The sequence below is a fragment of the Staurois parvus genome, unplaced genomic scaffold, assembly GCF_062004578.1.
Source record: "Staurois parvus isolate SC_StPar_1 unplaced genomic scaffold, SC_StPar_1.0 ptg000352l, whole genome shotgun sequence".
Classification (NCBI taxonomy): Eukaryota; Metazoa; Chordata; class Amphibia; order Anura; family Ranidae; genus Staurois; species Staurois parvus.
In genome coordinates this window covers 445,583-457,939 of record NW_028318148.1, presented here as the reverse complement: position 1 = coordinate 457,939, position 12,357 = coordinate 445,583, and the positions used below count along the sequence as shown (strand labels likewise).

Below are 12,357 nucleotides of genomic sequence, written 5' to 3'. Positions count from 1 at the left end.
CCACCAGAATCACTGCCCTGGCTCTACAGCCCTGATCTTCCATTCATTCTGATGTGTCCCTGGCTGGGAAGATCTAGAGATGATCCTGTGTGTATATGGAGGATGATCTTCAACACTGCTGTGAAAAGTGATATGGAGGAGGCAGATTTAAATAAACAGAACACAGCAGAAACTCTAGATCCTGACTGTCTGAGCATACAAAACAGCAGCCTGGGGCCAGAATTGTGAGTAGCAGACATACTGACCATACTCTCACCTCCCCCATTCTCATCTCCCTCCTTCTCTCTCACCCCCCTCTCCCCCTCCCTCTCTCTCTCCCCCTCCCTCTCTCTCTCCCCTCCCTCTCTCTCTCCCCCTCCCTCTCTCTCTCCCCCTCCCTCTCTCTCTCCCCCTCCCTCTCTCTCCCCCTCCCTCTCTCGCGCCCCCCCTCTCTCGCGCCCCCCCTCTCTCGCGCCCCCCCTCTCTCGCGCCCCCCCTCTCTCGCGCCCCCCTCTCTCGCGCCCCTCGCCCCCTCTCTCGCGCCCCTCGCCCCCTCTCTCGCGCCCCTCGCCCCCTCTCTCGCGCCCCTCGCCCCCCCTCTCGCCCCCTCTCTCTCTCGCGCCCCTCGCCCCCTCTCTCGCGCCCCTCGCCCCCTCTCTCGCGCCCCTCGCCCCCCCTCTCGCGGCCCTCGCCCCCCCTCTCGCGCCCCTCGCCCCCCCTCTCGCGCCCCTCGCCCCCCCTCTCGCGCCCCTCGCCCCCCCTCTCGCGCCCCCTCGCCCCCCCTCTCGCGCCCCTCGCCCCCTCTCTCGCGCCCCTCGCCCCCTCTCTCGCGCCCCTCGCCCCCTCTCTCGCGCCCCTCGCCCCCTCTCTCGCGCCCCTCGCCCCCTCTCTCGCGCCCCTCGCCCCCTCTCTCGCGCCCCTCGCCCCCCTCTCTCGCGCCCCTCGCCCCCCTCTCTCGCGCCCCTCGCCCCCCTCTCTCTCTCGCGCCCCTCGCCCCCCTCTCTCTCTCGCGCCCCTCGCCCCCCTCTCTCTCTCGCGCCCCTCGCCCCCCTCTCTCTCGCGCCCCTCGCCCCCCCTCTCTCTCTCGCGCCCCTCGCCCCCCCCTCTCTCTCTCTCGCGCCCCTCGCCCCCCCTCTCTCTCTCTCGCGCCCCTCGCCCCCCCCTCTCTCTCTCTCGCGCCCCTCGCCCCCCCCTCTCTCTCTCTCGCGCCCCTCGTTCCCCCTCTCTCTCTCTCGCGCCCCTCGCCCCCCCCTCTCTCTCTCTCGCGCCCCTCGCCCCCCCCTCTCTCTCTCTCGCGCCCCTCGCCCCCCCTCTCTCTCTCTCGCGCCCCTCGCCCCCCTCTCTCTCTCTCGCGCCCCTCGCCCCCCTCTCTCTCTCTCGCGCCCCTCGCCCCCCTCTCTCTCTCTCGCGCCCCTCGCCCCCCTCTCTCTCTCTCGCGCCCCTCGCCCCCCTCTCTCTCTCTCGCGCCCCTCGCCCCCCTCTCTCTCTCTCGCGCCCCTCGCCCCCCTCTCTCTCTCTCGCGCCCCTCGCCCCCCTCTCTCTCTCTCGCGCCCCTCGCCCCCTCTCTCTCTCTCTCGCGCCCCTCGCCCCCCTCTCTCTCTCTCTCGCGCCCCTCGCCCCCCTCTCTCTCTCTCTCGCGCCCCTCGCCCCCCTCTCTCTCTCTCGCGCCCCTCGCCCCCCTCTCTCTCTCTCTCGCGCCCCTCGCCCCCCTCTCTCTCTCTCGCGCCCCTCGCCCCCCTCTCTCTCTCTCGCGCCCCTCGCCCCCCTCTCTCTCTCTCGCGCCCCTCGCCCCCCTCTCTCTCTCTCGCGCCCCTCGCCCCCCTCTCTCTCTCTCGCGCCCCTCGCCCCCCTCTCTCTCTCTCGCGCCCCTCGCCCCCCTCTCTCTCTCTCGCGCCCCTCGCCCCCTCTCTCTCTCTCGCGCCCCCCTCCCTCCCTCGCTCGCCCCCCTCCCTCCCTCGCTCGCCCCCTCCCTCCCTCGCTCGCCCCCTCCCTCCTTCGCTCGCCCCCCTCCCTCCCTCTCCCCTCGCCCCCCTCCCTCCCTCTCTCCCCTCGCCCCCCTCCCTCCCTCTCTCCCCTCGCCCCCCTCCCTCCCTCTCTCCCCTCGCCCCCCTCCCTCCCTCTCTCCCCCTCGCCCCCCTCCCTCCCTCTCTCCCCTCGCCCCCCTCCCTCCCTCTCTCCCCTCGCCCCCTCCCTCCCTCTCTCCCCTCGCCCCCTCCCTCCCTCTCTCCCCTCGCCCCCTCCCTCCCTCTCTCCCCTCGCCCCCTCCCTCCCTCTCTCCCCTCGCCCCCTCCCTCCCTCTCTCCCCTCGCCCCCTCCCTCCCTCTCTCCCCTCGCCCCCCTCTCTCTCTCCCCTCGCCCCCCCCTCTCTCTCTCCCCTCGCCCCCCCCTCTCTCTCTCCCCTCGCCCCCTCCCTCTCTCTCTCCCCCTCGCCCCCTCCCTCTCTCTCTCCCCTCGCCCCCTCCCTCTCTCTCTCCCCTCGCCCCCTCCCTCTCTCTCTCCCCTCGCCCCCTCCCTCTCTCTCTCCCCCTCGCCCCCTCCCTCTCTCTCTCCCCTCGCCCCCTCCCTCTCTCTCTCCCCTCGCCCCCTCCCTCTCTCTCTCCCCTCGCCCCCTCCCTCTCTCTCTCCCCTCGCCCCCTCCCTCTCTCTCTCCCCTCGCCCCCTCCCTCTCTCTCTCCCCTCGCCCCCTCCCTCTCTCTCTCCCCTCGCCCCCTCCCTCTCTCTCTCTCTCCCCTCGCCCCCTCCCTCTCTCTCTCTCTCCCCTCGCCCCCTCCCTCTCTCTCTCTCTCCCCTCGCCCCCTCCCTCTCTCTCTCTCTCCCCTCGCCCCCTCCCTCTCTCTCTCTCTCCCCTCGCCCCCTCCCTCTCTCTCTCTCTCCCCTCGCCCCCTCCCTCCCTCTCTCTCTCCCCTCGCCCCCTCCCTCTCTCTCTCTCTCCCCTCGCCCCCTCCCTCCCTCTCTCTCTCCCCTCGCCCCCTCCCTCCCTCTCTCTCTCCCCTCGCCCCCTCCCTCCCTCTCTCTCTCCCCTCGCCCCCTCCCTCCCTCTCTCTCTCCCCTCGCCCCCTCCCTCCCTCTCTCTCTCCCCTCGCCCCCTCCCTCCCTCTCTCTCTCCCCTCGCCCCCTCCCTCCCTCTCTCTCTCCCCTCGCCCCCTCCCTCCCTCTCTCTCTCCCCTCGCCCCCTCCCTCCCTCTCTCTCTCCCCTCGCCCCCATCCCTCCCTCTCTCTCCCCTCGCCCCCTCCCTCCCTCTCTCTCTCCCCTCGCCCCCTCCCTCCCTCTCTCTCTCCCCTCGCCCCCTCCCTCCCTCTCTCTCTCCCCTCGCCCCCTCCCTCCCTCTCTCTCTCCCCTCGCCCCCTCCCTCCCTCTCTCTCTCCCCTCGCCCCCTCCCTCCCTCTCTCTCTCCCCTCGCCCCCTCCCTCCCTCTCTCTCTCCCCTCGCCCCCTCCCTCCCTCTCTCTCTCCCCTCGCCCCCTCCCTCCCTCTCTCTCTCCCCTCGCCCCCTCCCTCCCTCTCTCTCTCCCCTCGCCCCCTCCCTCCCTCTCTCTCTCCCCTCGCCCCCTCCCTCCCTCTCTCTCTCCCCTCGCCCCCTCCCTCCCTCTCTCTCTCCCCTCGCCCCCTCCCTCCCTCTCTCTCTCCCCTCGCCCCCTCCCTCCCTCTCTCTCTCCCCTCGCCCCCTCCCTCCCTCTCTCTCTCCCCTCGCCCCCTCCCTCCCTCTCTCTCTCCCCTCGCCCCCTCCCTCCCTCTCTCTCTCCCCTCGCCCCCTCCCTCCCTCTCTCTCTCCCCTCGCCCCCCTCCCTCCCTCTCTCTCTCCCCTCGCCCCCTCCCTCCCTCTCTCTCTCCCCTCGCCCCCTCCCTCCCTCTCTCTCTCCCCTCGCCCCCTCCCTCCCTCTCTCTCTTCCCCTCGCCCCCTCCCTCCCTCTCTCTCTCCCCTCGCCCCCTCCCTCCCTCTCTCTCTCCCCTCGCCCCCTCCCTCCCTCTCTCTCTCCCCTCGCCCCCTCCCTCCCTCTCTCTCTCCCCTCGCCCCCCTCCCTCCCTCTCTCTCTCCCCTCGCCCCCTCCCTCCCTCTCTCTCTCCCCTCGCCCCCTCCCTCCCTCTCTCTCTCCCCTCGCCCCCTCCCTCCCTCTCTCTCTCCCCCTCGCCCCCTCCCTCCCTCTCTCTCTCCCCTCGCCCCCTCCCTCCCTCTCTCTCTCCCCTCGCCCCCTCCCTCCCTCTCTCTCGCCCCTCGCCCCCTCCCTCCCTCTCTCTCGCCCCTCGCCCCCTCCCTCCCTCTCTCTCGCCCCTCGCCCCCTCCCTCCCTCTCTCTCGCCCCTCGCCCCCTCCCTCCCTCTCTCTCGCCCCTCGCCCCCTCCCTCCCTCTCTCTCGCCCCTCGCCCCCTCCCTCCCTCTCTCTCGCCCCTCGCCCCCTCCCTCCCTCTCTCTCGCCCCTCGCCCCCTCCCTCCCTCTCTCTCGCCCCTCGCCCCCTCCCTCCCTCTCTCTCGCCCCTCGCCCCCTCCCTCCCTCTCTCTCGCCCCTCGCCCCCTCCCTCCCTCTCTCTCGCCCCTCGCCCCCTCCCTCCCTCTCTCTCGCCCCTCGCCCCCTCCCTCCCTCTCTCTCGCCCCTCGCCCCCTCCCTCCCTCTCTCTCGCCCCTCGCCCCCTCCCTCTCTCTCGCCCCTCGCCCCCTCCCTCTCTCTCTCTCTCGCCCCTCGCCCCCTCCCTCTCTCTCTCTCCCTGCCCCCTCCCTCTCGCCCCCCCCTCTCATTACCCCTTTTCCCCCTCCTCTCTCCCCTCTTTCTTGCCACCCTACCTCATCTCTTCCTCTTACCTCCCACCTTTCTCACCTCCCTCCAGGGGTGGGGTCAGGGGCGGAGCTGGAGGCCTCATCAGGCTGTACGGGGCCCCATGATTTCTAACAGCGGCCCTGTATACAGCACCCTGAACATCTGCACTTAATGTTGTAGTACAGAGCAGGAGCATGCAATATGGAGACTCACAGAACTCCATATGTACCTACGGTACAGAGAAAAGGGAATATAGTGATGTGGCCAGGGGACAAATGAAGAGGGAGGCTCTAAAGAGATAATAAAAATATATCAAATACATGTGAGTTATATTATTTGTATCAGATTTAGGGATAAAAGAAAAGATACTTTATCTCTTTAACCAAAAGATATTTTATCTCTTTAACCACTTCGGGACAGCCTGCAGTTTTAATGTGTCAGGGCGGCCCCGCTTTGCCTGATCGTGTATATGTACGTGATCTGACAGTAGGGGGCCGTTGACCTGTGCTTTCAGTCGCTACCGATCAAGTCGATCTGCAGGTCCCGGCCAATGATTTATGACCAGGACTTGCAGATGAACTCAGTGAATGACAGTACAGAACCCTGTGTTGACAACCACAAGGCTGTTTACAGACAGCAGTGATGCGGCTGTTTTTTTTTCTTTTTTTGCTCCCTGCAAAGCAGGGAGATAAAACACTCATGTCGCTTAGAAAAAAGCAGCACATATTACACACATTACACATTGTTAGGCACACAGCCTTTTGATTGCCCCTAGATGTTAACCCCTTTTCAGCCAGTGTCATTAGTACAGTGACCGTGTATAGTGTCAAAACTGATCACTGTATTGGTGTCAGCTTCCACCCAGCGTCAGTGTCAGATTGCCTGCCGCACTATCACAGCCCCACTATAAGTCGCTGATCACTGTCATTAATTACTAGTATAAAATAAAAATTCCAGTGTATATACACCATAGTTTGTATAGATTCTCTAACTTTCACACAAACCAATTAATATACAGTCATGGCCGAAATTGTTGGCACCCTTGATATTTTTCCTGAAAATCAAGTATTTCACACAAAAAAGGTATTGCATTAACACATGTTTTGCTATACACATGTTTATTCCCTTTGTATGTATTGGAACAAATATAAAACAGAGGCAGAAAAGCAAATATGACATAATGTCACACAAAACCCCAAAAATGGGCTGGACAAAAGTATTGGCACCCTTAACTTAATATTTGGTTGCACACCCTTTGGAAAACATAACTGAAATCAGTCGCTTCCTATAACCATCAATAAGCTTCTGACACCTCTCACCCGGAATTTTGGACCACTCTTCCTTTGCAAACAGCTCCAGGTCTCTCTTATTGGAAGGACACCTTTTCCCAACAGCAATTTTAAGATCTCTCCACAGGTGTTCAATGGGATTTAGATCTGGGCTCATTGCTGGCCACTTCAGAACTCTCCAGCGCTTCTTTGCCATCCATTTCTGAGTGCTTTTTGACGTATGTTTGGGGTCATTGTCCTGCTGGAAGACCCAGGATCTTGGACGCAAACCCAGCTTTCTGACACTGGGCCCTACAGTGCGACCCAAAATCCTTTGGTAATCCTCAGATTTCATGATGCCTTGCACACAGTCAAGGCACCCAGTGCCAGAGGCAGCAAAACAACCCCAAAACATCATTGAACCTCCACCATATTTTACCGTAGGTACTGTGTTTTGTTCTTTGTAGGCCTCATTCCGTTTTCGGTAAACAGTAGAATGATGTGCTTTACCGAAAAGCTCTATCTTGGTCTCATCTGTCCACAAGACGTTTTCCCAGAAGGCTTTTGGCTTACTCAAGTACATTTTGGCAAACTGTAGTCTTGCTTTTTTATGTCTCTGTGTCAGCAGTGGGGTCCTCCTGGGTCTCCTGCCATAGCGTTTCATTTCATTTAAATGTCGACGGATAGTTCGCGCTGACACTGATGCTCCCTGAGCCTGCAGGACAGCTTGAATGTCTTTGGAACATGTTTGGGGCTGCTTATCCACCATCCGGACTATTCTGCGTTGCAATCTTTCATCAATTTTCCTCATCCGTCCACGACCAGGGAGATTAGCTACAGTGCCATGGGTTGCAAACTTCTTGATAATGTTGCGCACTGTGGACAAAGGCAAATCTAGTTCTCTGGAGATGGACTTGTAACCTTGAGATTGTTGATATTTTGCCACAATTTTGGTTCTCAGGTCCTCAGACAGTTCTCGTCTCCTCTTTCTGTTGTCCATGCTTAGTGTGGCACAGACAGACACACAATGCAAAGGTTAAGTGAACGTCTCTCCTTTTTATCTGCTTTCAGGTGTGATTTCTATATTGCCCACACCTGTTACTTGCCCCAGGTGAGTTTACAGGAGCATCACATGCTTGTAACATTCTTATTTATCCGCAGTTGTGAAAGGGTGCCAATACTTTTGTCCAGCCCATTTTTGGAGGTTTGTGTGACATTATGTCGAATTTGCTTTCTTTCCTCCCTTTTTTTGTTTTGTCCCAATACACACAAAGGGAATAAACATGTGTATAGCAAAACATGTGTTAATGCAATACGTTTCGTGAGAAATACATGATTTCCTGGAGAAATATCAAGGGTGCCAACAATTTCGGCCATGACTGTATACTTATTGGCATTTTTTTCTTTTTACCAAAGACATGTAATAGAGTACATTTTGGCCTAGATTTATGAAGAAATTAAATTTTTTTTTAATTGGATATGTTTTATAACCAAGTAGAATTTTTTTCAGTATTTTCATTTTCTATAATAAGAAATTAAGAAACCCAGTGGTGATCAAATTCCACCAAAAGAAAGCTCTGTGTGTGTGAAAAAAGTATATAAATTTCATTTTTCACAGCCGCGCAATTGCCAGTTAAAATAGCGCAGTGATGAATATCAAAAAATGGCATGGTCGTTAAGGTAAACAAGTAACTGGACAAATATTAAGCTACAATTCCTAGATATATCAAAAGGTGCTGCCTCCTATGCACACAGAGCAGGTGAATCTCTAGGAAACTAAAAACAAGTCAAGTGTGTCTATTTACATTGATAAAGTTCACAATGGCAGCTCCCACATTTCTGTTCTTAGAGATACAGTGCATGGTATGAAATGAAAGTTATTGCTTATTAACAGCTGGTCTGTAGTTATTTAAAGTGGATCTAGAGGCAGGACTTTTTTTTTTTTGGCCTTAATGCATTCCTTGCATTAAGGTAAAACATGTCCCAGCATTTGTAATTGCTCCCTTACTTCACTTACAACTTGCCTATCCTATCTTAATCTAGAGCTGTCCTCGAGTGTAGTAACGCTACTGTCTTCCTCTCCTCACAGCACTCAGAGCATCAGGAGCCATTATCTCATGCTACTGTCAATCAGATCCTGTGAGGAGGGAATGGGGGTGGAGCCGGGCTGTGTGTGTCTACAGATGCACATGACCCGGTTCGAGAGCGAGCTTGCAGGAGCACGCCCATAGGAAGCAGCTTCCTATGGTGGCAAATGAGAAGAGGAGCCTACAGCGCTATCAGGAGGGGGGACCCCAGAAGAGGAGATTTAGGGCCACTGCACAATACCATTGCACAGAGTGAATAAGTGTTAACGAAAAAGACAAAAAAAAACAAACGGTTAAGCCTTACAACTGCTTTAGGTCAAACATGCCATGACAATCTTTCTTTTCATAGTTCTTCCATTCCTGTGCAGTAACCCATGTCAGATTTTGGCAATTTGATATAGTCAGAAAAGTGCAAGAGGATCTTTGATTGGTTGCTGTACTTATGTTTGATTTTTGTACAAGTTATATTTTTCTTTTTGTTCTTTCAGGATTAACCTGCAGTTTTTTTTATACAAAAAAATTTGGGCTCTACAGCAAGTAGAAGAAAAACATGCAGCCACCTCCTCCAGCTGGTCCTTCAGGGATGGGTGGACCTCCTCGCATGGGAATGACCACTAATCCATACTGGCATAAAAGAACTCCTACTCTATCAGCAATGGCAGCCCCTCCGGTGCAGCCAGTCACTGACCCCTTTGCATTTGGCAGGATGACTCCTCAAAGTATGGCTCCAGGAAATGCACCAAAGTCAAATATGCTGACTATGCCCGGTCCATCAACTTCACTGTACCCACAACCTGGTCCTCCCTCTGCTGCTGACCAATCCTTGGCTGGTGGTCATGCATGCATACCAAGTTCTACTCCACAACTTGGTGCAGGAGCAGCCATGCACAGCAGTGTATCTCCTCCGTTGTTGCCTAGTGGGCATTTCTCAAACAGCATGGCTCCCGCACCTACCATGCAAATGGGATTGGCTCATTCAGCCCCGACATCTCTTCATACCATCACAGGAGGACTGGAAAATGTGTCAATGCCAAGTCAGGGCACATCTCAAAGTAGGCAAAGTGTTGTTACAGAAGGGGGTAATGGAAGCAAAGTTTCAGCACCATTACAATCATATCCTCCCTCATCTTCCCAACAAACCGCAATGCCTTGGGGGTCTACTCAGGCTGCACCACCTACCTCCAGTCAGAATTTCCCTCCAACTGCTCAACATGCCGCTTACAATACCCCTTATTATTCCCCTCCTTATTTAGAGGTTTCCCACCTGCCACCCCAATCCAGTGATCAAACCTACTTCTCAGCACCACATAGGACTGCTCCAGCACCTTACCCACTTACTAGCAGTTCTAATCACATCCAACAGCAAAATGTTTCACAGTTCAACAACACTATCCCAATGGATTATATGCAAAACCAAAATATTGAACAGAACAGCCGGTTTGGTCAAGCCTACCAAGAACCACAGCAAAACCCACTATTACCTAGTTCTGCCACTTTACCACCTGGGGCTCCCTTACCAGTACCTGAAAATAAGCCCCAGAGTGAATCTGCACAAATTGTAGGCAGCGAAGTTAATTTGGGAACTGTATCAACATATTTTAAAGGGGACGAAGCAGAAAATATTGAAATTCTCTCAACTGAACAGCAGCAATATGCTAGTAAGCAAGCGAGTAACATTTCCTGTCAACATATTGGGCACTCGGCAATACGGTCTCTTTCACAAACTCAGCCAGCTGTTTCAAACACCCAGACAATTCCATCATCACCATTTCACCCTGCTGTTACAAATACTCCATTATTGGTGTCAGAGATTGCCAGTAGTTTTCAAGATCCACATGTAGTTTGGAAAGTAGACAACATTGATAACCAACCTACAGAAGCCAAAGGTGGGTCTGAACCGCTTTATGATGTAGAAAATATAGAGTGTGTTCAGAACCTGGAAGTTTTACCAAATGAACCCCACAATAACATTTTCCCTACTGGTTTAAATTCAGAAGGGTTTAGGTATGGATCTGTACCTGGGCCAGGTCTCCCTAAGAATATCCCCATCCACATTGAAGGAGGTCCAAACTTGGAGGCCCCTGATGGGGTGTCACGTCCTGTTCGATCTGACAGCGTATCTTCAAACTATAGTAACTTAAGTCACCGAAGTCTTTCCATGTCGACAAGACCTCAGGAACTGGTAGGCACCTTTATTCAGAAGGAAAGTGGGAAACTTGAGAATGAGAGTACCAACAATTTCTTTAAGCAAATTGATTCTTCCCCATTGGGTAAAGACTCTAATGTACAAGCTATGGGGCAGAAAACTTTCCTTGGTAATTTGTCTCAGCCTCCAACACCAAGTCCACCAAAACCTACTGGAATATTTCAGGCCAGTGTAAACAGTTCTTTTGAACCTGTTCGTTCATACATAGGTGTAAAACCAGTTGATATAGACCAGTCAAAGATAGTTGGTGAAGTTCGAGATGCCAACAAACATGTATCAAACACTTCCAACAATGCCACGTCAGCAGTTTCCCCTGGAAATTTAGAGCAACCTCCTGATAATTTGGAAACTCTTTTTACTGGCGGTGCTAATGCTGAAGTTTTGAATGTAACCAGTGGAACTGTTTTTGGAGTTCCAGCTTTTGATAGCCTATTGCTGGATAAACGTCCATCTTCGAGAGCTCATGGGTCAAATAAAAAGTGTGAAAGCCCTGCAACTACTCTGTGGGCCCAAGGAGAACTGCCCAATTTTGGAGGCAATGTTTTACTGGCTCCACCAGCTCCTGCTGTTTATGTTCCTCCAAAACCCCAAAATGAAGTAATACAGCCTCCAGAGGACGGGGCTATGGATGCGCAAAACCTCAAGCTTGACCCAGCGCAGTTTGTGACAATGCCAGAGGAGCATACCTCTTCAGAAAATCTTGAGAACCCTCCAAAAATAGGAGACGACGAACATCCTCCATCACAGGCAAGTTCTGGATATGCCAGTTTGTTGTCTTCCCCACCCACAGATTCCTTGCAAAATCAACCTGTTCTAATTGCTCAACCAAACAAAAACTATAATTTGGCACAGCCTATTAATTTTTCTTTGTCTTTGCCCAATCAAATCAAAAACTTTAATTCTGCAAAAGATCCATCAGCTGCTGACAGACCAGTTCTTACTGGTAATCATATTCCTGCTCCGAATGCTTCTCTTGCTCTGGTTCAGCCTGGACCTTCGCTTAAAATACCTAATTCTCTCAATAATTTTCCCCCTGGTAGTGATCGATTTTCTGAAACTTTTCCCAGTCTGCCCCAAAATGTTAAGCCATCCTCATCCAATCAACTTCCGCTCAGTTTGGTCGTGGAGGAGCAAAAAAATGGTAAGACAGAAAGTGTAGCAGTTGAGTCAATAAAATCTTCAGTTCCTGTATCGGGGTCTCATGCACCAGTGGGAAATGCTGCTGGGGCAGTTGCTGTCTTTGGGAGTTTGGTTGGCAATCATGTGGAAAATGTAGGTGCTCTTGATTTTACTGTGCCTCGTACATCTACCAATCAAAATGCTAATGCTCACGCTCCAATCCAGAATCAACCTCCTATAAGTGTCCCTAACTATCCAAATCAGTTAAGCAATGTCCCGAATTTCCAGCCTGGGCCAGATATTAACAGACCAGGTTTTTATCAGCAGGTTACTAAAGATGTTAAACAGCAGCCTTCATTGGAGACTTTGCAGCCTGGACCAGGGCCTTCTCATGAGTACATGACTCCTGTTTCTCAGGCTGCACCAGGAGCTCCCCCAGGGCAGGTACTTTCTGGACCTAAACCTGTGACTTATCCACCACAGCTTGAACCTCCGGTGCCAAGTGCCCAGAATCCTGCAGATCTACGGTACAGCATCACTTCAGAGCCAGGACCTAAATATGAGTCTTCTGAGCAGAAAGCTTACCCCCCTCATCCTGTATCAACCTCATCTGCACCAGCAATGCCCAGCCACTCTGTTGGGTATCCAGAACAGGCAAGACCGCCTACTTCTCAAACGCCACAACAAATTGATCCTTATTATTACTACAGAGGGTATGGTACATACCCATCAGCTTATCCACAGCCATATCCACCCGTGGATCCTCGAGCCTCTCATCTCTACTACCAGGTAAAAGCTCCACTTGGCATGCCCTTTACAAAAGCTTGAAGAATAACACTATCTAAAATAACCCTATCATTTCAGAAAAACGCTCTTTTGTAACAAGATTTGGAAAAAAATCACTTTTCACGAATTACTTTGATAGTCTAGTTTTGAATTCTGAAGAAA

At 54.7% G+C, this 12,357-nt stretch overlaps 1 protein-coding gene across 9 annotated transcripts in view; it reads left to right on the top strand.

The window, feature by feature from the left end:
• The window catches only part of SEC16A (SEC16 homolog A, endoplasmic reticulum export factor), a 111,099-nt gene that overhangs the window by 15,356 nt on the left and 83,386 nt on the right, over positions 1–12,357 (top strand). For all 9 annotated transcript variants that reach the window (XM_089684659.1, XM_089684664.1, XM_089684666.1 and 6 more), the window contains exon 2: positions 8,573–12,198. In XM_089684659.1, the coding sequence (XP_089540785.1) occupies positions 8,635–12,198 (3,564 nt within the window). In that variant the 5' untranslated portion in view covers positions 8,573–8,634. The remainder of the gene's footprint in view (positions 1–8,572; positions 12,199–12,357) is intronic.